The sequence below is a fragment of the Oncorhynchus clarkii genome, chromosome 14 (assembly GCF_045791955.1).
Source record: "Oncorhynchus clarkii lewisi isolate Uvic-CL-2024 chromosome 14, UVic_Ocla_1.0, whole genome shotgun sequence".
NCBI classification, from domain to species: Eukaryota; Metazoa; Chordata; class Actinopteri; order Salmoniformes; family Salmonidae; genus Oncorhynchus; species Oncorhynchus clarkii.
The window spans coordinates 34,777,660-34,799,873 of NC_092160.1; the positions used below are offsets into that span (position 1 = coordinate 34,777,660).

The 22,214-nt window shown below is 41.3% G+C and overlaps 2 protein-coding genes across 3 annotated transcripts; both read right to left on the minus strand.

Annotated features, from left to right (window-relative positions):
- Nucleotides 1-264: 264 nt before the first annotated feature.
- LOC139366092 (transmembrane protein 216-like) lies at nt 265-5,465 on the minus strand. Of its 2 annotated transcripts, XM_071103184.1 has the most exons (5): nt 5,365-5,465; nt 2,495-2,588; nt 2,258-2,350; nt 1,806-2,007; nt 265-614 (listed from the first exon to the last, which is right to left on the minus strand). In XM_071103184.1, the coding sequence occupies exons 2-5, from the start codon at nt 2,508-2,510 to the stop codon at nt 599-601; spliced, it is 327 nt and encodes a 108-aa protein (XP_070959285.1). In that variant the 5' UTR covers nt 2,511-2,588; nt 5,365-5,465; the 3' UTR covers nt 265-598. The 2 variants fall into 2 exon arrangements, with proteins under 2 accessions (XP_070959285.1, XP_070959286.1); XM_071103185.1 differs by lacking the exon at nt 5,365-5,465 and having other exon boundaries at nt 2,495-2,910.
- A 6,250-nt stretch (nt 5,466-11,715) lies between these two features.
- Nucleotides 11,716-22,214, minus strand: LOC139366562 (uncharacterized). The gene is made up of 18 exons (XM_071104205.1): nt 22,164-22,214; nt 20,618-21,632; nt 20,333-20,394; nt 20,043-20,081; nt 19,877-19,953; nt 18,128-18,186; nt 17,914-18,030; nt 17,545-17,670; nt 17,265-17,390; nt 17,059-17,183; nt 15,369-16,842; nt 14,516-14,591; nt 14,352-14,395; nt 13,967-14,110; nt 13,717-13,847; nt 13,064-13,494; nt 12,433-12,554; nt 11,716-12,150 (listed from the first exon to the last, which is right to left on the minus strand). Exons 2-18 carry the CDS (start codon nt 21,605-21,607, stop codon nt 12,118-12,120), a joined length of 4,176 nt encoding a protein of 1,391 aa, XP_070960306.1. The 5' UTR covers nt 21,608-21,632; nt 22,164-22,214; the 3' UTR covers nt 11,716-12,117.

A 22,214-nucleotide genomic window follows, 5' to 3' on the forward strand; every position in this document is an offset into this window, starting at 1 on the left:
TTTATTCAATGTCTTCAACTGTTAAATGTAAAAAAATATTTAATAATAGTAACTGCCCATCTCTCCAGAGATTGACAAAAATGTATCAACGTTGCTTCAGAATGTTCAACAACACATATTTGGTCAATATCCCTGTTCTATGCAATTAGGATCTGGGTTTAACCACAGGCTGCTGGGGGGATTCAGCAAATCAGGAATATAAATTACTCAAGGAAAAAAGTCCTCTGGTGAATGAATGAATGAGGAATTGTATTTATTAAAGTAAATAATTAAATATAGTGCTCTGAATCAACAACAACAAAACTTGTGCAAATACATTCCATTATCAGGCACAGCAGATGGAATAACCTCATAAGACAATCCCATTGGTGATGCTAGTACCATACAAGATTGACAGTTGATACAAAAACAGGTTAAAAAAAAAAAAAAAAAAATAGATGACATTTCATCGTTACAAAAATATAAATATTTTGGCTATTAACAGACAATATAAAAACGACAACATGTGGGGTTTAAATATGTTCACATAACAATCCTGGTGAAAACCCTTTCTTCATTCCTCTTGAAACGATGTGGAACATTGCAGCATTCCTCTTCCTCAGTACACCTTTGACCTGACCAGCAAAATGGAGGAAAAACTGATGAGAATGAAACACTGAGCAGATCAGGTCACATCCAGCATCACTGATATAGGACCTTTACAGTGAAACGTTACGCAAGGTCATATCCAGCATCACTGATATAGGACCTTTACAGTGAAACGTTACGTAAGGTCACATCCAGCATCACTGATATAGGGCCTTTACAGTGAAACGCTACGCAAGGTCACATCCAGCATCACTGATATAGGGCCTTTACAGTGAAACGCTACGCAAGGTCACATCCAGCATCACTGTTATAGGACCTTTATAGTGAAACATTATGCAAGGTCACATCCAGCATCACTGATATAGGACCTTTATAGTGAAACATTATGCAAGGTCACATCCAGCATCACTGGTATAGGACCTTTATAGTGAAACATTATGCAAGGTCACATCCAGCATCACTGATATAGGACCTTTATAGTGAAACATTATGCAAGGTCACATCCAGCATCACTGATATAGGACCTTTATAGTGAAACATTATGCAAGGTCACATCCAGCATCACTGATATAGGACCTTTATAGTGAAACATTATGCAAGGTCACATCCAGCATCCCTGATATAGGACCTTTATAGTGAAACATTATGCAAGGTCACATCCAGCATCACTGATATAGGACCTTTATAGTGAAACATTATGCAAGGTCACATCCAGCATCACTGATATAGGACCTTTACAGTGAAACATTATGCAAGGTCACATCCAGCATCACTGATATAGGACCTTTATAGTGAAACATAATGCAAGGTCACATCCAGCATCACTGATATAGGACCTTTATAGTGAAACATTATAAAAGGTCACAGCTTAAGCGCAAAGCATAATACATTCATTGATCAATAATCAACCATTGTTGAGGCCTAAAACCAAGGAATCTACCCAGGCATGTCATGCCTAGCCTGGGTGCCAGTCTCTTTCTCCAGTAGGAGAAACATGTCATGCCTAGCCTTGGGTACCAGTTTGTTTCTGCTCTCTTGCCAACCCTTTAAATGTAAATTCCATAAGGAGTTGGCAAGAGAGTAGAAACAGACTGGTAGCCAGGCTATGCCATGTCATGTTTCTCCTACTGGAGATAGAGACTGGTCCCCAGGCTATGTCATGTTAATTCTTGCTGGAGAAAGCTTGGGTACCAGTTTACAGGTCATGTTTCTCCTACCTGGAGAAAGCAGATATGGACATGATTCCTAGCAGCATCTCCAGACTGTAGAAGCAGAGTAACACAGCATTAAGGATGAACTCCAGGCGCAGGACGAAGGTCTGCAGCATCAGGTAGTACACAGACAGCACTGTGCACGGCACCAGGACGAGCACACTCACTGACATGGCCAGAGAACGCTCTGTTAAGTTCCCCTTCCAACCTGGAACAAGTGCGGATGGAAAAAAATGTTAGCACATGATCATAAGGAAGGACATATAGCATAGTCCTACGGTAGGTGCCAAATAGAACTACCAGATGCCATTATGGCAATAAATATGACAAGTAATAAGCACACAATGTAGGCTACATAATGTGAATATTCTTGTTTTAATGAACACATATCATTCTACATCATGTGATGATGCAGAGACATACCTCTAGCCCAGAACACAGCTTGACAAAACACAAACCGTAAAATATTCGGAGGGACTCAAGGCCCAGGAAAACAAGTAGAAGCCCAACATCCAACGTGAGACTTGCTGGTGGGTATGGTAACAACAATCCTGTGGAAATACAAAAGGCATATTTAGAAATCTATCATTTTGCTTTTGGCCTTGACACTGGGTTTGCAAAACATCCGGCAGTGAGTGATCGATTAAACATGACTTTATGTCCCCATTGTGTGACCATTTGAGTAGACGACAAACCTTTGTAAACAAACATCAGAACCTCAGCAAGGAAGTAGGCAGCAAAATACCAGCTGTTGAGGTAGAACAGGACCTGCAGTGGTGTGGAAGACAACTGAGATGTGTCGTTATGGTCATATCGAAGACTTGCAAATGGTAGCCCACTGGCAGATGATATAACCAAGGGTCTATGATATGAGTAGGCAGGGCAAACCCATTTTGGTGATTTCTGGTAGCCTTTATCATCAAAATAAATCACAGCACATTTTTGGACTCACTCGGCAGTTTCCCCGTGAGTAAGTCCAATACCATTGGAAATTCATGTTGAAAGTTCAATTTATATTCCTAAAACTTAAGTTGAAAGTGATGCTGTTGCTGCTTCCTGTTGACAAAAACTTTTAGATCAATAGCTCAATGTAAAAACACAGTTAACGTGTCCAAATCAATAACCAACATGCAGAAACAGTTTGTAATATATTGAAAACCTAAACATAAAATGTACTGTCTAAACATAAAACAATACTAATGTGAAACAATACTAATCATATTACTTGTATTTTTTAAATAAGCACCTTAGAAACTGCACACGCACCAAAAACCCTGTTGTTTTAAAAATAAATCACTCACATCGATTGGGGGGGGGGGGGAATCAAATCTGGTAAAAACCACATAATTTTACTCACTGGTTAGACAACAACCAGAAGACAGTCAGCTACATTTTGATATGGGGGACACCAACAGAAAGAGAAACGCAACACTTGTCAATCCCTCCAATCGGTTATCACGTTGAAATCAATAGTTTGAGAGGGGGGAGATGAGGTTGCACGTCCTGTTAAAACTAATACAGCTCAAAAACCACACGGAATCTGGGACTAATGTGTACATCACTGGTTACAGGATAATTTGTAGGAGACACCTAGCTACATTCTGAAGTGTTGCATTTTGATTCAAGTGGGTCGACAACGCGGTAAGCGTAATGCAATCGTTTTTTAAAAATTTTTAGCACTTCAATCGATATCACATTGAAATGAATTGAATAAGGAGCAAACGTTTGCTGTGTGTGCACTGTTTAAACAAACACTTTTCAAAGGCCACACGGAATCTGAGACAAAAATATTCACATCACTTGTAAAGAAGAGAATTTGTTGAAGACAGTCGTCAAGATTCTAGAATGTCGGAGGGAGATAACCATTTTAATTTAAACCAATCACAGTTACCCAGAAATTATTTGATATTGATATTAAAAGGGCTGCATTGTACCTTTAAAAATGATAAGTGTTATAAAGTCCTGCAACAGACAGGCGCATATAACAAAATGAACGGTACCAACCCACATATATTAACCTGTTTAAAGCAATCGATTTAAATCTATTCGTGATGACAGTGAACTTTTATATTAGCATCACCAATCTGAAGAAAAAAGGACCTTGTATCTCCACAAAAAAAAATGTACGTGTTGAAAATGTGAGCTTGTGTAATGTAGTAACATAAACCTTGGGGAAATTGGCATAAAGTAAAAATAATCAAATACAACAAAATAATTCAATACTTAAATTTAGGATGATGGTAAACCAAGCACACTCACAGTTTTTTTTTTACAACAATGAGATCTATGTCTTCCTACTTAACAATGGAGAGTTTAAAAATAGACCTAAGCAAACTTTTACTGTGCTCTCTAGACTAGTAGTTCTCCAAGTGGGGTATGCAGAGGTACTGCAAGGGCATGATAACAAAAATAAAAATATATACACTACTGTTCAAAAGTTTGGGGGCACTTAGAAATGTTGTTTTTTAAATAAAATCACATTTTTGTCCATTAAAATAACAAATTGATCAGAAATACAGTGTAGACATTGTTAATCTTTGTAAATTACTATTGTAGCTGGAAACAGCTGATTTCTTAAAATGTTATATCTACATAGGCATACAGAGGCCCATTATCAGCAACCATCACTCCTGTGTTCCAATGGCACGTTGTGTTTGCTAATCCAAGTTTATAATTTTAAAAGGCAAATTTATCATTAGAAAACCCTTTTGCAATTATGTTAGCACAGCTGAAAACTGATGTGCTGATTGAAGCAATAAAACGAGCCTTCTTTAAACTAGTTGAGAATAAATGCACTGTAATTTAAAAATGTAATCCTTAGTTACTAAATGCATTTTTGGTATGGAATACCATGATATACTAATCAATTCTTGAATAATAAAACTTATAAAGGCCTCATGAGGTTAGTTCAACTGTTTTACCACATCAGAAACTAAAATTACTTTATTTTTTTTTTATCTCTGTTAGTAAACAGTAAAAATGTAAACATACACTGTATAGCCTCAAAACATTGGTTACATTTCTCCAGGCCAATCCCTGAGCTTTCTACCAAAACAGTGCTTTATTATTGTTTCAATTAAGGACCCCAGCTTTAAAACGGCAACGTTTTCTCGCTGCCTCATGGCATATTGTGTAGAATTGCAGGATATTAGCTTAAACGGCGAAATTCTCTCTCGATACCAAGTGGTGGGCTTTAAAAATGTTCCTTCCCAGAGCCTGAGACTTGGTTCAGCCAGCCATGCACTGCCGACGTCATTGTAAAACTCATTGAATGCTATTTATTTTTTATTTTGATGTCACTTGGGTTATGAGAAACCGTTTTTGAGAACCCCTGCTCTAGACTAGAGCTTCCATAGTGAGTGTGAAGCAGCCTAAACCTAAGCTTTGACGTCCCTTACGTTATGTCCCAAATCGGTACCCATAGGGCTCTGGTCAGAAGTAGTGCACTATATAACGAATAAAGATGCAGACTAACGTTAGCTGTCACAGTAGCTAATGAAATAGCTGACGGTAACTAGCTATTAAATGCAGCTTCTACATTACAACAACAAAAAACAAAGGATACAATTGGATGTTTTCCTGCAAGAATGAGACAAATGAGCAGTTAAACAAGTCTTCTTCTAAATCCTCCCATTTCATATCAATTATGTACATGACAACAGTGATGTTTTTCCAAAATGTCTGATTAGCAAGCTTGCTTAAACATTTAACATGCTGTCGCTGTTCGTGATAAAATGCTAGGTAGCTAACATTCTCTAGCTAGCGAAGTGGCTAGCCAGTTAGTAGACAACGTTACTTCTCCCATGCTAAGCCTACTAAAAAGTACATTATCTTGAAACTGATAGCGCAACTCCTATCCACGTTATGACAAGCGATTAATAACCAGAGACATTTATCGTTCACAAGTTGTCTGCACATTTCTGAAAACTATTTCCCACTCACCAGACACCGCCATGTTTATTTACCATGGAGACAGACGCCACACCCATAGAGATAGATAGAATAACAACCAGTGAAGAACAAACACCATTGTAAATACAACCCATATTTATGCCTATTTATTTTCCCTTGTGTACCCTTAACCATTTGTACATCGTTACAACACTGTATATATACGTAATATTACATTTGTAATGTCTTTATTGTTTTGAAACTTCTGTATGTGTAATGTTTGCTGTTAATTTTTTATTGTTTATTTAACTTTTGTATATTATCTACCTCAAATGCTGTGGTTACCTAGGTTACCCCCATTTGGCTCACAGCAACAACAAACAAACAAATATATTTTCCAAACGCAATGTTATTGTTGTCTGTTTGTTTTAGTCGATTACACAACTATATTTAAGAAAAGTACAACATGTTTAAATTACTTTTCAACAATTGTCTGCTCTTAAGCGTTCTCACTACTTAGAAAAGCGTAATATTGTAGGGCTTTCCTCATGCCCTTTTTCATGATGGCGCTAGCAACCAGAACATTAAGCTAGCCAATACCAACAACAAACAAACGGACTGTACAGCTACAAGTAGTGAGTGGAAACGGAGGACACTAAACAAGTTAAATGTATTTCCTGTGGTGAAATGTTTTCCACACACATAGCTACTTGTAGCCTACTTGGACACCGGGTCCACACATTTCCTACTCTCCCAGGCTGAATACCCTGAAGCCACAGGGCTCTTCTCCCAGGCTGGATACCCTGAGGCCACAGGGCTCTTCTCGCAGGCTGAATACCCTGAAGCCACAGGGCTCTTCTCGCAGGCTGGATACCCTGAAGCCACAGAGCTCTTCTCCCAGGCTGGATACCCTGAAGCCACAGGGTTCTTCTCGCAGGCTGAATACCCTGAAGCCACAGGGCTCTTCTCGCAGGCTGAATACCCTGAAGCCACAGGGCTCTTCTCACAGGCTGAATACCCTGAAGCCACAGGGCTCTTCTCCCAGGCTGGATACCCTGAAGCCACAGGGCTTTTCTCGCAGGCTGAATACCCTGAAGCCACAGGGCTCTTCTCGCAGGCTGGATACCCTGAAGCCACAGGGCTCTTCTCCCAGGCTGGATACCCTGAAGCCACAGGGCTCTTCTCTCAGGCTCTATTTCCCAAAGTGGGAGCATTGCGAAACATTGGTCGGGCTTGTTTTTAACCTGGTTACATCGACATTGAACAACACAACAGCTTTTCGGCATGTTTTGTTATTTGTGTAAAACAAAAAATGTACTACGAAATAGAGTCTTTTTACACTGGGAGTCAAGGGGGAAAGGTTGTTTGTTTTCACCGATTTGTGGACGAGGTAAATGCATTATTATTACGTGAATATCGGTTGCGGTCCAAATGTGAAGTTACTAGACGGCTCTCAACCCTCGAATTATGTTTTACATCCTCACATCTGAGTTTACCTTCAATGTCCCTTGCCCAAGCGATGGAGAGTGATGCTCGGAGAGGCAATGCTCTTGGTGGAAATCTTGGAAGTTGAGGCTATAAATAACGTACCTAAAGCTTTTGATGTACCTAGCAAGCTAATGGTGCTAGCTAGCACTCCTGTCAGGTAGTTAGTGGAACAATAGCTATCAGAGCTTGAGAGGATCTGCAGAGAATAATGGGAGAAACTCCCCAAATACAGGTGTGCCAAACTTGTAGCGTCATACCCAAGACCAAAGGTGCTTCAACAAAGTACTGAGTAAAGGGTCTGAATACTTATGTAAATGTGATATTTCTGTTTTCTTTTGTATACATTTGCAAACATTTCTCATTTGGCTTTGTAATTACTGGGTATTGTGTATAGATTGATGAGGTATTATTTAATTTTTTTAAATCAATTTTTAGAATAAGGCTGTAACATAACAAAATGTGTGTATTGTTAGATATTAAGGCACTGTTCTGCCTAAAAACAACCAACCTAAAGCTGTTGATGTACCTGGTAAGCTAACGTCGCTAGCCAGCACTCCCATTAAGAAAATATTTACCAAATAACCTAAAGTAATAAATAACACAAAATAACAATATTTATTTTATTTAACTAGGCAAGTCAGTTAAGAACAAATGCTTATCAAATCAAATTTTATTTGTCACATACACCTGGTTAGCAGATGTTAATGCGAGTGTAGCGAAATGCTTGTGCTTCTAGTTCCGACCATGTAGTAATATCTAGCAAGTAATCTAACCTAACAATTTCACAACAACGACCTTATGCACACAAGTGTAAAGGAATGAATAAGAATATGTACATAAAAATATATGAATGAGCGATGGCCGAACGGCATAGGCAAGATGCAGTAGACGGTATAGAGTACAGTATATGCATATGAGATGAGTAATGTAGGGTATGTAAACATTATATAAAGTGTCATTGTTTATTTACAATGATGGCCTACCAGAAGGCCTCCTGCGGGGACAGGACCCTGGGATTACATTTTTTAAAATAAATATAGAACAAAACACACATCACAACAAGAGTGACAATACTACATAAAGAGAGACCTAAGACAACAACATAGCAAGGCAGCAACACATGACAACATGGTAGCAGCAGAAAACATGGTACAAACATTATTGGGCATGGACAATAGCACAAATGGCAAGAAGTTAGAGACAACAATACATCACACAAATCAGCCACAACTGTCAGTAAGAGTGTCCATGATTGAGTCTTTGGATTTAGAGATTGAGATAAAACTGTCCAGCTTGAGTGTTTGTTGCAGCGTGTTCCAGTCGCTAGCTGCAGCAAACTGAAAAGAGGAGCGACCCAGGGATGTGTGCGCTTTGGGGACCTTTAACAGAATGCGACTGGCAGAACGGGTGTTGTATGTGGAGGATGAGGTCTGTATATATCAGATAGGGGGAGTGAGGCCTAAGAGGGTTTTATAAATAAGCATCAACCAGTGGGTCTTGCGACGGGTATACAGAGATGACCAGTTTACATAGGAGTATAGAGTGCAGTGATGTGTCCTATAAGGCGCATTGGTGGCAAATATGATGGCCAAATGGTAAAGAACATCTACCTGACAATCTATAAATTATGTCTCTGTAATATAGCATGGGTAGGATGGTCATCTGAATCAGGGTTAGTTTGGCAGCTGGGGTGAAAGAGGAGCGATTACGATAGAGGAAACCAAGTCTAGATTTAACTTTAGCCTGCAGCTTGGATATGTGCTGAGAGAAGGACAGTGCGCCATCTAGCCATACTCCAAAGGACTTGTATGAGGTGACTACCTCATGCTCTAAACCCTCAAGAGGTTGTGATAACATATTGGGGGGAGGGGCATTCTTCTTACCAAACCACATTACCTTTGTTTTGGAGGTGTTCAGAACAGGTTACGGGTAGAGAAAGCTTGTTGGACACTAAGAAAGCTTTATTGTAGAGCATTTAACACAAAATTTGGGGAGGGGCAAGAGTATAAGACTATCATCAGCATATAAATGGATGAGAGAGCTTCCTACTGCCTGAACTATGTTTTTGATGTAAATTGAGAAGAGCGTGGAGCGTAGAATCAAGCCTTGGGGTACTCCCTTGGTGACAGGCAGTGGCTGAGACAGCAGATTTTCTGACTTTATACACTGCACTCTTTGAGAGAGGTAGTTAGCAAACGAGCCCAAAGATCCATCAGAGACACCACTACTCCTTAGCCGGCCCACAAGAAGGGAATGGTCTACCGTATCAAAAGCTTTGACCAAGTCAATAAAAATAGCAGCACAATATTGCTTAGAATCAAGGGCAATGGTGACATCATTGAGGACCTTTAAGGTTGCAGTGACACATCCATAACCTGAGCGAAAACCAGATTGCATACCCAAGAGAATACTATAGACATCAAGAAAGCCAGTCAGTTGATTATTGACAAGTTTTTCCAACACTTTTGATGAAACAGGGCAAAATAGAAATAGGTCTATAACAGTTAGGATCAGCTTGATCTCCCTCTTTAAATAAAGGAATAACCGTGGCTGCCTTCCAAGCAATGGAAACCTCAGGTTAAAAAGGTTGGAGATCAGTTTGGCGATGATAGGGGCAGCAACCTTAAAGAAGAAAGGGTCTAAACCATCTGAAACAGATGTTTTTTGGGGGGGGGTCAAGTTTAAGGAGCCCCTTTAGCACCTCGGACTCAGTGACCGCCTGCAGAGAAAAACTTTGTAGCAGGGCAAAAATGGGGAGAAGCATCGGGGATAGTCGCATTGGAAGGGGTGGGAGATGAGGAAATGTTGGCCGGGCAAGGAGGCATGGCTGAGTCAAATAGGAATCCTGACTTAATGAAGTGTTGATTAAAGAGCTCAGCCATGTGCTTCTTGTCAGTAACAACCACATCATCAACATTGAGGGACATGGGCAGCTGTGAGGAGGAGGGTTTATTCTCCAGGTCTTTAAACGTTTTCAAGAACTTCTTGGGGTTAGACCCACACAGAGAGAACTGCTCCTTAAAGTAACGAACTTTGGCCTTCCGGATAGCCTGAGTACATATACAGGGTGTACTGGTACTGAGTCAGTGTGCCGGGGTACAGGCTAGTCAGTAATTTGTGCATGTAGGTAGAAGTAAAGTGACTATGCATTGATAATAAACAGTGAGTAACAGCTGTGTAAAATACCCGAAGCGAGCATAAAAGGCATTTAGCTCATCTGGTAGGCTTGCGTCACTGGGCAGCTTGCGGCTGGATTTCCCTTTGTAGTCCGTAATAGTTTTCAAGCCCTGCCACATCCGATGAGCATCAGAGCCGGTGTAGTAGGATTCAATCTTAAATCTGTATTGACGCTTTGCCTGTTTGATGGTTCGTCTGAGGGCGTAGCAGAATTTCTTATAAGCGTCCGGATTAGTGTCCCACTCCTTGAAAGCGGCAGTTCCTTTAGCTCGATGCGGATGTTGCCTGTAATCCATGGCTTCTGGTTGAGATAGGTACGTACGGTCAACTGTGGGGACGTCGTCGGTGCACTTATTGATGAAGCCTGTGACTGAGATGGTATACTCCTCTATGCCATTTGATGAATTCCGGAACATATTCCAGTCTGTGCTAGCAAAACAGTCCTGTAGTATAGCATCCGCGTCATTTGATCACTTCCGTATAGAGCGAGTCACTGGTGCTTCCTGCTTTAGTTTTTGCTTGTAAGCATGAATCAGGAGGATAGAATTATGGTCAGATTTTCCAAATGGAGGGCGAAGAAGAGCTTTGTATGCGTCTACGTGTGTGGACATCCTTCTGGTTGTGCGTGACATGCTGGTAGAAATGAGGTCAAACGGATTTAAGTTTGCGGGCCACAACGAGCACCATTTCTGGATGATAATTTTCTTGTTTGCTTATGGCTTTATACAGCTGGTTGAGTGAGGTCTTAGTGCCAGCATCGTTTTGTGGTGGAAAATAGACGGCTACAAATAATATCGAGTACCCTCTCGGTAGATAGTGTGGTCTACTGCTTATCATAAGGTACTCTACCTCAGGCGAGCAATACCTCGAGACTTCTTTAATATTAGACATCGCTCACCAGCTGTTGACACATAGATGACTGACATGGGGCACTGTTTTTAAGCCACTATTGTAACAAAACAATTCAGAAGATATAGAAATTCTGTTAAATGTCTACATTTGTTTTGCCATGTTTATTCTATTACAGACATCTTAATGCATACTTAAATTATGTGAGCTAAACATAAAACATTTTCCTTTTAAGTATAATTTGTAGAAAGTACTGTTACTACAATATATATATATATACACCTATATAAAACATGTAATTTATTTGAAATACTGTAGAATTGCATTAATTCCTATGGAGGACTGCTCCTACTGAGGAGTGCCGACCACTGGCTTCAAAGCCTTTCATTGGCCAATACATAGCGTCAGTCATCCAGGGTTTAGATACATCATTGGTTATAATCCTGAACCTAGAACAAACTAGAAGGCGGTGATGTTATCTTGCTTGAAGAATGTTAAATTACAAAAATGCAATAATTAAGCATGTTTATTAACAATCTTTTAGAATGAAGTTCAATTTAACACAAATCTTGAAAACAAATTACATAGGAAAACCGAACAAACACTTCACGTTACAGAAAGTATATCTGAGCTATTTTAACAGAAACATAACAATATATATAGGTAGGTGCTGAACATTTGTTCATATAAACCAATACAGATTAACGTAATCTGCAATCTCATTTATTGTTCTAGGATGAGTTTCACAAAGAGCCTCTCATGGATGAGGTAAACCTGTGCCGTGCTTCTTGAGTGCAATATAAAGAAAAATCCAGATTCTCCACTCTCCTCCGGAAGTGTGCACTTGTACACTTCCTGTCAAAATGGGCCTAAAACTGTCATCTTGTCAACTTCCTCCAGAGATGGACATCTTTTAGCTAGAGGCTGTGTCTTCACCTGAATGTTCCTGTGAGACAACAAATCATACAGCTCAGTAATCGTCCAGGTAAACATGTAACGTACACAGCAAATAACTGCACAGAAATGTTGGTTGAATAATGTTAAGAATAGATATCCGCGATCTATCCCCTCCATGATCCTACTTTTTCAAACCTGTGCACCTGTGACTTACATTATTTGGTAATAGGGACTATATAAAAGAGTAGTCGGCCCACCCTTGTTTCTACACTTATGATAAAGAAGCATAGACAACTCAAGTGAGATGATTCTGATGCTTCTGGTGCTTTACCATAAACTTCAGATAGTGACGGAGGCTGCTGCAGTGTTGGTTCTTTGCTTCGTCCTCATCGACATAGATGACTTGACACAGGTCGCAGAAGTAGCCAATGACAGGTTTAATGAATTCTCTTCCTGTGACAAACACATTAGAAAGCATAGTACTGTACTTCATAAAGACAATGCCTCTTTACTACGGTTCATTGCTGCACAACTTGGTAGTGTTTTCAAAGCAAACAAATGAAAATAGCTGTTTCAGTGATGAAGTCTAAAAAGGTACTTTTGTTATTTTTCTTGAAAGGAGACATGGCAAGTAGCCTTGGGTGCCAGTCTTATTGTGCTCTCTTGCCTACTCCTTATAGAATTGTCATGCCATGGAGTTGACAAGAGCACAAACAGATCTGGGACCAGGCTATAGAAAGAGACAACAGATCTGAGACCAGGCTATAGAAAGAGACAACAGATCTGAGACCAGGCTATAGAAAGAGACAACAGATCTGAGACCAGGCTATAGAAAGAGACAACAGATCTGAGACCAGGCTATAGAAAGAGACAACCGATCTGGGACCAGGCTATAGAAAGAGAACAGATCTGAGACCAAGCCATGAGTGCAGTGAGGCTATGAATCACATCCAAACACTTACCCACTGGGTTGTTGGCCTGAAACGATGACTCCATACCAGTCTTTATGGAATCTGGTCTCGTTTCCACATTATCCTCCATTTTGGTTTCTGCATTATCCTCGTTGCTACAGGCCTGCTTCTCTTCCTCAGCAGCAGGGACAGGGGCATCCTTTTGGTCTTCACCGTTGGAGGATTTGTCAATATCCCCTTCAGACGCTCCTCTGTCCTCCTTGTCACAGTGTTGGGCTGGCTCGGAGCATACTTGTCGTGCCGTCTTCTCTTTTGTCTCTTCGTCCTTCTCTTTTGTCTCTTCGTCCTTCTCTTTTGTCTCTTCGTCCTTAGCCGCTGACTTTGAGTGACTGCTGGTCCGTCCACTCCTTATCCTGCTACTGCTTCTAGTACTCATGTGATCCTTCTTCCGATCACTTTTAGAATCAGATTCAGGCTTCCACCTGACAAAATAAGATCATTCCTTTTTAGTCCAGACTTATATAAAGTTTAGAAAACGTTTACCTTAAGATAGATAGGCAGAAATCACTGCACGTAAAATATGATCAGACGGGGATATTTTCTATCAGAAGAGACAGAGAAACATCAATTATCAGTGGCTCCCACACGGGATGGGACGGAGTGTGTTATACGTTATGTGTCTGTTTAGCAGAGCAGACACCAACCCTGTTGTTAGTCTTTTGTATTTCTGAGACCGCAGGACGATCAACTTCTGGCCGTATAATTTACAGCCATCATAACGCAGCTCTCTTAAAGCCTTTGTCGCATCTGAAGACCTCTCCATCTCAATGAAGCCCTGAGAGATAGAGGAGAGAGGAGAGAGACCAGGGTTACTGGAAACAACAAATGTGATCAGACTTGTAGTACATCATTAGGATCGACTCCATTTTAGATTTCCTTCTGTGAGGAACATACCTCTTCACCATTGCGAAGGAGGAAATAGCGATGCACTCTCCCAAAGCCTTTAACAATCTTCAGGAAGTCACTATCTGTATAGAAGCCTCTGGGAAGGTTTTTGACGTAGATCACTCTACCAAGTGTCTGATCACGTCCTGAGGGCTGAAATAAAAATATATTTTACAGGTGTGGTTGTAACAACTTTATTGACAATAGTTAACTAAAGCGGCAATGAACCGACTCAACCAAGATCGTATATATGGTGTTAAACTGATATTTTGCTTAAAATCAATCTTCCCCAGTTAGAAGGTTGAATGAACAATTCTAAACAGATGACCAGTACTGACTCACAGAACACATCAGAAACAATAATAAAAATATATATATATACACATTTGCTCACCTTGCTCTTGGATCTGCTCTTGATCTCATCTGTTGACTGGTTATCTGCAATGTAAGATAAACATACAATCAATGACCTTCATAACAATGTTACTCTTTCTCTAAAAATGCTGAAGTTTGAATGGAATCTATGGTCGAGTTGCTAGGTGTTGAGTAATAAGTCACCTTGGTTATCAACCGAGGAATCCTCCTCCAGCTCATCCAACGTAATAAGATTCTCAAGGTCCTCTGGGAAATCAGGCTGAGGGGAACAAACATCAAAACATAACATTTAGGATTTACTGAAACACACAACACGTATTAAACATGGCACCTTGTATTTTACACTTTTGGAACTATGTTACTTGTCTTTTTTCAATTTGACTTATTAAATAGATGAACTACATGTTAAAGACCTGACAGATTATGTATAGATGAACTACATGTTAAAGACCTGACAGATTATGTATAGATGAACTACATGTTAAAGACCTGACAGATTATGTATAGATGAACTACATGTTAAAGACCTGACAGATTATGTATAGATGAACTACATGTTAAAGACCTGACAGATTATGTATAGATGAACTACATGTTAAAGACCTGACAGATTATGTATAGATGAACTACATGTTAAAGACCTGACAGATTATGTATAGATGAACTACATGTTAAAAACCTGACAGATTATGTATAGATGAACTACATGTTAAAGACCTGACAGATTATGTATAGATGAACTACATGTTAAAGACCTGACAGATTATGTATAGATGAACTACATGTTAAAGACCTGACAGATTATGTATAGATGAACTACATGTTAAAGACCTGACAGATTATGTATAGATGAACTACATGTTAAAGACCTGACAGATTATGTATAGATGAACTACATGTTAAAGACCTGACAGATTATGTATAGATGAACTACATGTTAAAGACCTGACAGATTATGTATAGATGAACTACATGTTAAAGACCTGACAGATTATGTATAGATGAACTACATGTTAAAGACCGGCATATACTTTACCTCATCATCAACGTATGAAATATCTCCTTTCTGGTCTTCACCATCCATCTCTTTCCCCTGTTCTGACCCGGTAGCTGAGAGCTCTTTCCCCTGTTCTGACCCGGTAGCTGAGAGCTCTCTCCCCTGTTCTGACCCGGGAGCTGAGAGCTCTTTCCCCTGTTCTGACCCGGTCGCTGAGAGCTCTTTCCCCTGTTCTGACCCGGTCGCTGAGAGCTCTTTCCCCTGTTCTGACCCGGTCGCTGAGAGCTCTTTCCCCTGTTCTGACCCAGTAGCTGAGAGCTCTTTCCCCTGTTCTGACCCGGTCGCTGAGAGCTCTTTCCCCTGTTCTGACCCGGGAGCTGAGAGCTCTTTCCCCTGTTCTGACCCAGTAGCTGAGAGCTCTTTCCCCTGTTCTGACCCGGTAGCTGAGAGCTCTTTCCCCTGTTCTGACCCGGTCGCTGAGAGCTCTTTCCCCTGTTCTGACCCGGTCGCTGAGAGCTCTTTCACCTGTTCTGACCCGGGAGCTGAGAGCTCTTTCCCCTGTTCTGACCCGGGAGCTGAGAGCTCTTTCCCCTGTTCTGACCCGGTCGCTGAGAGCTCTTTCCCCTGTTCTGACCCGGTCGCTGAGAGCTCTTCTGTAGGAGCATCATCTACAGTCCCAGAAGTTGCTTTCTGCCTGGGCTCACATAGATCTTTAAACTCCTGGATCAAGTCCTCAGCACTCTCCTGCAGTTCCTCTTGTTCCTCTGCCTCCTCTCCCTCCCCCACCTCTCCCTCCTCTCCCATGTCAGAGTTCTCCTCCCCATCCTCCCCATACACGGCCATCCCCTCAATGTCACTGTCCATATCACAGGCCTCCATGGCTCCATCCTCCTGGCTGTCGTGGGTCGCAGTTTCTTGCTTGCTCTGGTCAATCGTGTCAACAGCCTTTTTGGACTTCTCCATCACAGTGGAGGACTGGGACGGGGTCTTATTCTTGGTGGGAGGTTGTGAGCGAGTGGATGTGGAAATGGGGGATACCTTCTCACTGGACACCCGCTCTTTAGTATGGGAGCGAAGGCTTCTGGGGGACCGACTGGAGCTCTGTTTGCTGGGGGACTTTGGCCTGTTTTTACCCCCACAGTTTGATTTCGCCTGTTCTTTGTGACGGTCGCTATCCCTCTCTCTACTCCTCCTCCTCTTTGAGGAGATTGGGGAATCTCTCCTGGGGCTGAGGGACCGCCTTCTGGGGCTTGGGGTTCTCTTTCTCTTAGATCTGTCTTCAGACTTCCTGTCTGAAGACTTCCTGTCTGAAGACTTCCTGTCTGAAGACTTCCTGTCCCTGTCTGAAGACTTCCTGTCTGAAGACTTCCTGTTCCTGTCTGAAGACTTCCTGTCTGAAGACTTCCTGTCCCTGTCTGAAGACTTCCTGTCCCTGTCTGAAGACTTCCTGTCTGAAGACTTCCTGTTCCTGTCTGAAGACTTCCTGTCTGAAGACTTCCTCTCAGATATGGTCCTGCATGATGTGATGGAGGAAAAAAAAAGGTTTACAGACAACACTTTTATTTCCATGTTTTCTGGCTTGTAAAGAGTCTAAATGAACTATTTCTCCTTTAACTCAGTGGTTATAACAGTGACACTGTTCTGGCGGTCTGAACTCAGAAGCCATAATCAATGCATGTTCGCATGCAAAACAAAAGGTAATGGCACAACAGGGGACGCATCAACTTACCGAAGTGTATTATACTCTGACGAGAAGGCCACTTTAATATGTATCTCATCTATTTTCAGGTGTTTGGATGTATGGTGTCCAACCAGCTTCTGTGCATCCAGTGCATGAGTCATTTCCACAAATGCCTAAGAGGACAGAATACACTGTAAGCAAATTGTAGTATACTATAACAAAGACCCCCAAAAAGTTCAAATGCTGTTTAATACCTGCGTAGGTAAGAATAGAGAGTGCTCCACAGGTCCAAATCCTTCAGCGACGGCCAGTAACTCTCTCTTCCACGCGGCAGACTCTTTACCAGGAGGCACTGGGGAAAAACTCAACACCCGGGAACTCTATACGGACGTAAATAGATTTATTTAACTCAATGAATAATACTGTGTGTGTGTGTGTGTGTGTGTGTGTGGTTGTTTTAGGAAAAATCCTCAATTACCCTTTCAAACAAATGTAAACAAAAAAATGGTGTCAATTCATCTTGTAAACATGTACCTGTAGGAAGTTAAATGTTGACGAGACAGAGAAGGTGACTTGTCCTCCTTTCACCGTCACTGGGTTACTGAGGTAGTATGTCACAATATCGGCGGCCTGGTCAGTTGAGCCCATCTCCACAAAAGCCTGAAAATGCAGCGTTACAAGAACCATAAAAACATTATTACTAGAATGGATATCCCTATTGTAGTCAATGAGGCCATGATGGGTGGTCGATTCTACTTCTATACTTACAACATGATGACGATAAGATTTTCTCAATTATTATTCAGTCAATGCAAGACTTTTGACCCATTTCAGAGGAATTGAAAAGACATATATTAGGTATTGTAATAGATGGCAGGATGAATAGGCTACTAGTCTTCTTACCAAAGCAGGGAACATGATGACTTTCACGACTTCCCCAAACGGATTAATCAGATCCTTCAAACCATCTTCGCTGAGACATCGGGCGGTAAATTTGGCACAAACCACTTTGCCACTCCCCTGGAAAATTAAGGCAAGTAAACAGACAATGTGAAGAAAAAAAAAATGAAAAAAGGGGGGAAACCTAGATAGTAATAAACCAGAAGAACAACAATACCTTTGTGACCTTCGTCTTAGTGTCTACGTTTTTTCTAGAGCCGCTACTTGACGGTTTACCTACAGGACAATATAGAAGGTAAGTTACTGGCACGTTAATATGTTACATGGATAAATCAGACATATACCGGCAAAGCAAATAGTCCTGTGTGGCTCAGTTTGTTCGTGCATGACGCTACCAACTCCAGAGTTGTGGGGCGGTAGCCTAGCGGTTAGAGCGTTGGACTAGTAACCGAAAGGTTGCAAAGATCGAATCCCTGAGCTGACAAGGTACAAATCTGTCGTTCTGCCCCCTGAACAAGGCAGTTAACCCACTGTTCCTCTGCCGTCATTGAAAATAAGAATTTGTTCTTAACTGACTTGCCTCGTTAAATAAAGGTAAATTTAAAAAATAAATCTAAAATTCGAAAATGCTTGATAAAAGTGTCTGATAAAATGGTATATACAGGAAGTATTCACACCCCTTGACTTAATCCACATTGTTGTGTTTCAGCCTGAAGATAAAATGGATTAAAATGAGATTTTGTGTCACTGGCCTCTATTATGTTCTGAGAAATGTTAACAAATTAATGAAAAGCTGAAATGCCAATATGCCATCAACCACTTTGTTATGGAAAGCTTAAAATGTTTTTAATAAGTCACAAGTTGCAAGGACTCATTCTGTGTCCTATAGTAGCGTTTAATATGATTTTCTCTGTACCCCACACACGTAAGGTCCCTCAGTCGAGCAGTGAATTTCACAGATTCAACCACAAAGACCAGAGAGGTTTTCCAATGCCTCACAAAGAAGGACACGTATTGGTAGATGGGTAAATATAAAATAAAGCAGACATCGAATATCGCTTTGAGCATGCATGGAGAAGTTATTAATTACACTTTGGATGGTGTATCTATCAATACACCCAGTCACTACAAAGATACAGGTGTCCTTCCTAACTCAGTTTCCGTAGAGGAAGGAAACCGCTCAGGGATTTCACCATGAGGCCAATGGTAACTTTAAAACAGTTACAGAGTTTAATGGCTGTGATTGGAGAAAACTGAGGATCAACAACTTTGTAGTTAAGCCACAATACTAGTCAGTTGTACAACTGAATGCCTTCAACTGAAATGTGTCTTCCGCATTTAACCCAAACCCCTCTGGTCTTTGGCACCCGGGGAACAGTGGGTTAACTGCCTTGCTCAGGGGCAGAACGACAGACCTTGGCCCAACGCTCTAACCACTAGTCTACCTACTAACCTAAATGACAGAGTGAAAAGAAGGAAGCTTGTACGGAATAAATATATTCCAAACATGCATCCTGTTTACAATAAAGTAAAACTGCTAAAAAGATGGCCAAAAAATGTACTTTGTGTCCTGAATACAAAGCATTATGTTTGGGGCATCTCCAACACAACACCTCACTGAGTACCACTCTTAATATTTTCAAGCATGGTGGTGGCTGCATCATGTTATGGGTATGTTCATCATCGACAAGTACTAGGGAGTTTTTTTAGGATAAAAAGAAACAGAATAGAGCAAAACGCAGGCAAAATACCAAAATTCATTTTCAATACATTTGCAACAATTTCAAAAAACACATTTTTACTTCATCATTATGGGGTACTGTGTGTAGATGGGCGAGAGAGAACAAAATATATTTAATCCATTTTGAATTCAGGCTGTAACACAAAATGTAGAATAAGTCAAGGGGTATGAATACTTTCTGAAGGTACTGTATTATTTATAGACAAGCTAATGAAGTTAGTTTACCTAAGTAGTTAATAGACCTATGGGAAGGTCCACCAGTCTTCTCTTCAACCCTTGGTCTGTCTGTGTGGTCGTCACCACTAAAGGGATTAAAAGGCCTGTAGTTAGGATCTATTCTACATTAATACCAAGCCCACACACACAGACGGACAGAGAGATATGCTCTTACCTTCTGGCGGTCTGCATCCGGCAATCCCATTCAGGATACCTAAAAACATAGGCCCAAGACGAAGAGATAGAATGATAAAAAAATAAAAAATAAAACAAATCAAAGCTGGACAATTTAGGAACTTAATCGATTTAAGCTAGGCCTATTACAATATCAATAATGACAGTAAGAGTTTGAAACGTCATCAAATGTATTGGTCACATACACATATTTAGCAGATATAGCAAAATGCTTGTGTCATGCTGTTGAGTGGAGAACTGGAAAAACACATTGAGTATGTGATTACTCACATTTGAAGAAGTGTGAGCTGTCCGTCTGCATGTTGAGTTCCATTGACGTGTGTGAACCAGCACTGCAACAACAACAAAAAGGACACAAAAAAAAAATCTCACTGATTGTTCATATTTAAGATAATACATAGGCTGTCTTCTAACATACGTAGCAGTAACTGTATATTATTAGTGGCACAAATAGGCTTAAGATTCATACACTGTTGACCCTTTCACACACACATGAACCTACCTGAGACCCAGATAATGCAGATTCAACAGAAATAAGAGGAGTAAGCTACTTACCTTTTCAGAGAGCACAGTAATATCGCAGAGAGAGCACGAATAAGGAAACGTTTGGGGGATTTCTCCGTGGAAGTCAAGAGCAGCCTTCTTGGTGGGAGTTTTGCCAGAAGTGGCCATCTTGATTGTGACAACTGGGACATCTTTGTCTGGGCGTGGTCTGTAGTCTGTAGCTGGTGGTGGTGGGTACCTGTAATCTACTGCTGGTTGGGATGAGTTGGGGGGTTTCCAGGTGTTGCTGCTTCCTCCTTGGGCCGTGTTGTAAGTGGACCTAGGAGTTTGGTAACTTCTGGGAGTTTCTTTACCATAGTGGTAGTCCACAACTCGGACAGGCACAGGTTCTAGGCGAGAGCGTGTGTACTGCATCGGGTTGCCATGACGATCTAGTTGCCAGGGCTCAGCCTGTTCTGTGGGAAGGAGTTGGGAAGGGGGAAGAGCGGGGTTTGGGTAGTCTAATGGCTGAGAACGACTCTGGTCACGCTGCTCCCACGCACGGCCTGGAGGAGGGGTAGCAGTGGGGGGGCGAGATGTGGCAGCAGGGGGGTAAGAAGTCATAGCTGGATATGGTGGTTGCTGTGTCGCCCTCTTCTTTCTGATCTCCAGGAGCAGACGTGGTAGGTTCTCCACAGTGATGAGCTCCTCAGGCATCTCGGCTAGTAGAGACAAGTCTTTGGGCTCAAGCCCACAGCTGCTCAGGAGGGTCAGAGTTTGGTCTGACCGGCTTAGAGAGGAAGAGTAAGGGTCTGACCGACTTAGGGAGGAGTAAGGGTCTGACTGGCTTAGTGAGAAGGAGTAAGGGGACTCGGTGGCAGCGGAGGCTCTGGATGAGGAGGATGGGTAGGATGGTATTGTGGAATGAGACGGAGCCTCCTGGGACGATCTATAAACATTGTGACTGTGGTCTCCAGGGTGCAGGTGATCTGGAGAGTCGAAAGCGCTGGCTCTTAGATCTTTAGCTGGTGGTGGTCGTCTGTAGGAGTAGTTGTGAGACATGCTGGAACGTAAACGTATCAAATCTCTGTAGAGAAAGTTGCCAGTGAAGAGATGAGGGATCAAAGAAGCAATCTAGGGGAATATGGATTTAATATCAGGAAACTTGGGGGCGGGACCTATCTTGACTTTAGCTGATTCCTTGTAGGTGTGACATGCTGGCGATAACCAGCAGGCCTAGCCCGAACCGTCATGCAGATCTAGCTAACGTCACTGGCAAATGCTGGCTGAACGTTAGTTAGTTCTGACATGGAGCCAAACCATAGGCCTGAAAGGGTTGCTCATGCAAGTGATAAAAATGACATAGATAGCTAGATAGATATTGTAGACCATCGAAATACCAAAAAGTTATAAATAGCATCAATTTACAAAAACGAAACTGACACTGGCTGAACTAGCAAAGCTAACGTTGACGTAAGCAAGCTAACTTCCTCTCGCGTTAGCTCGATAACTAGCCATCATACAAACCAGCAATTTTTTGAAAGATGAAGATAATTAGTGAATAGATATAAAGACTTGACATAAATATCGGTATACAACTTTGGTCATTGTGTCTTACCGTAACCTGTAGCTAGCGCGCTTCACCGGCGTCTAAACCGGAACCGGAAGT

Coding starts and splice junctions, on each gene's coding strand:
- LOC139366092 (XM_071103184.1), bottom strand. Junction 2,008..2,257: donor GTCCCTCCGAATATTTTACG/GTTTGTGTTTTG, acceptor CACTTGTTCCAG/GTTGGAAGGGGAACTTAACA.
- LOC139366562 (XM_071104205.1), bottom strand. CDS start 21,607: ATGTCTCACAACTACTCCTACAGACGACCACCACCAGCTAAAGATCTA. Junction 20,395..20,617: donor TTACTGTGCTCTCTGAAAAG/GTAAGTAGCTTA, acceptor TTGTTGTTGCAG/TGCTGGTTCACACACGTCAA. Junction 18,031..18,127: donor CTAAGACGAAGGTCACAAAG/GTATTGTTGTTC, acceptor TTAATTTTCCAG/GGGAGTGGCAAAGTGGTTTG.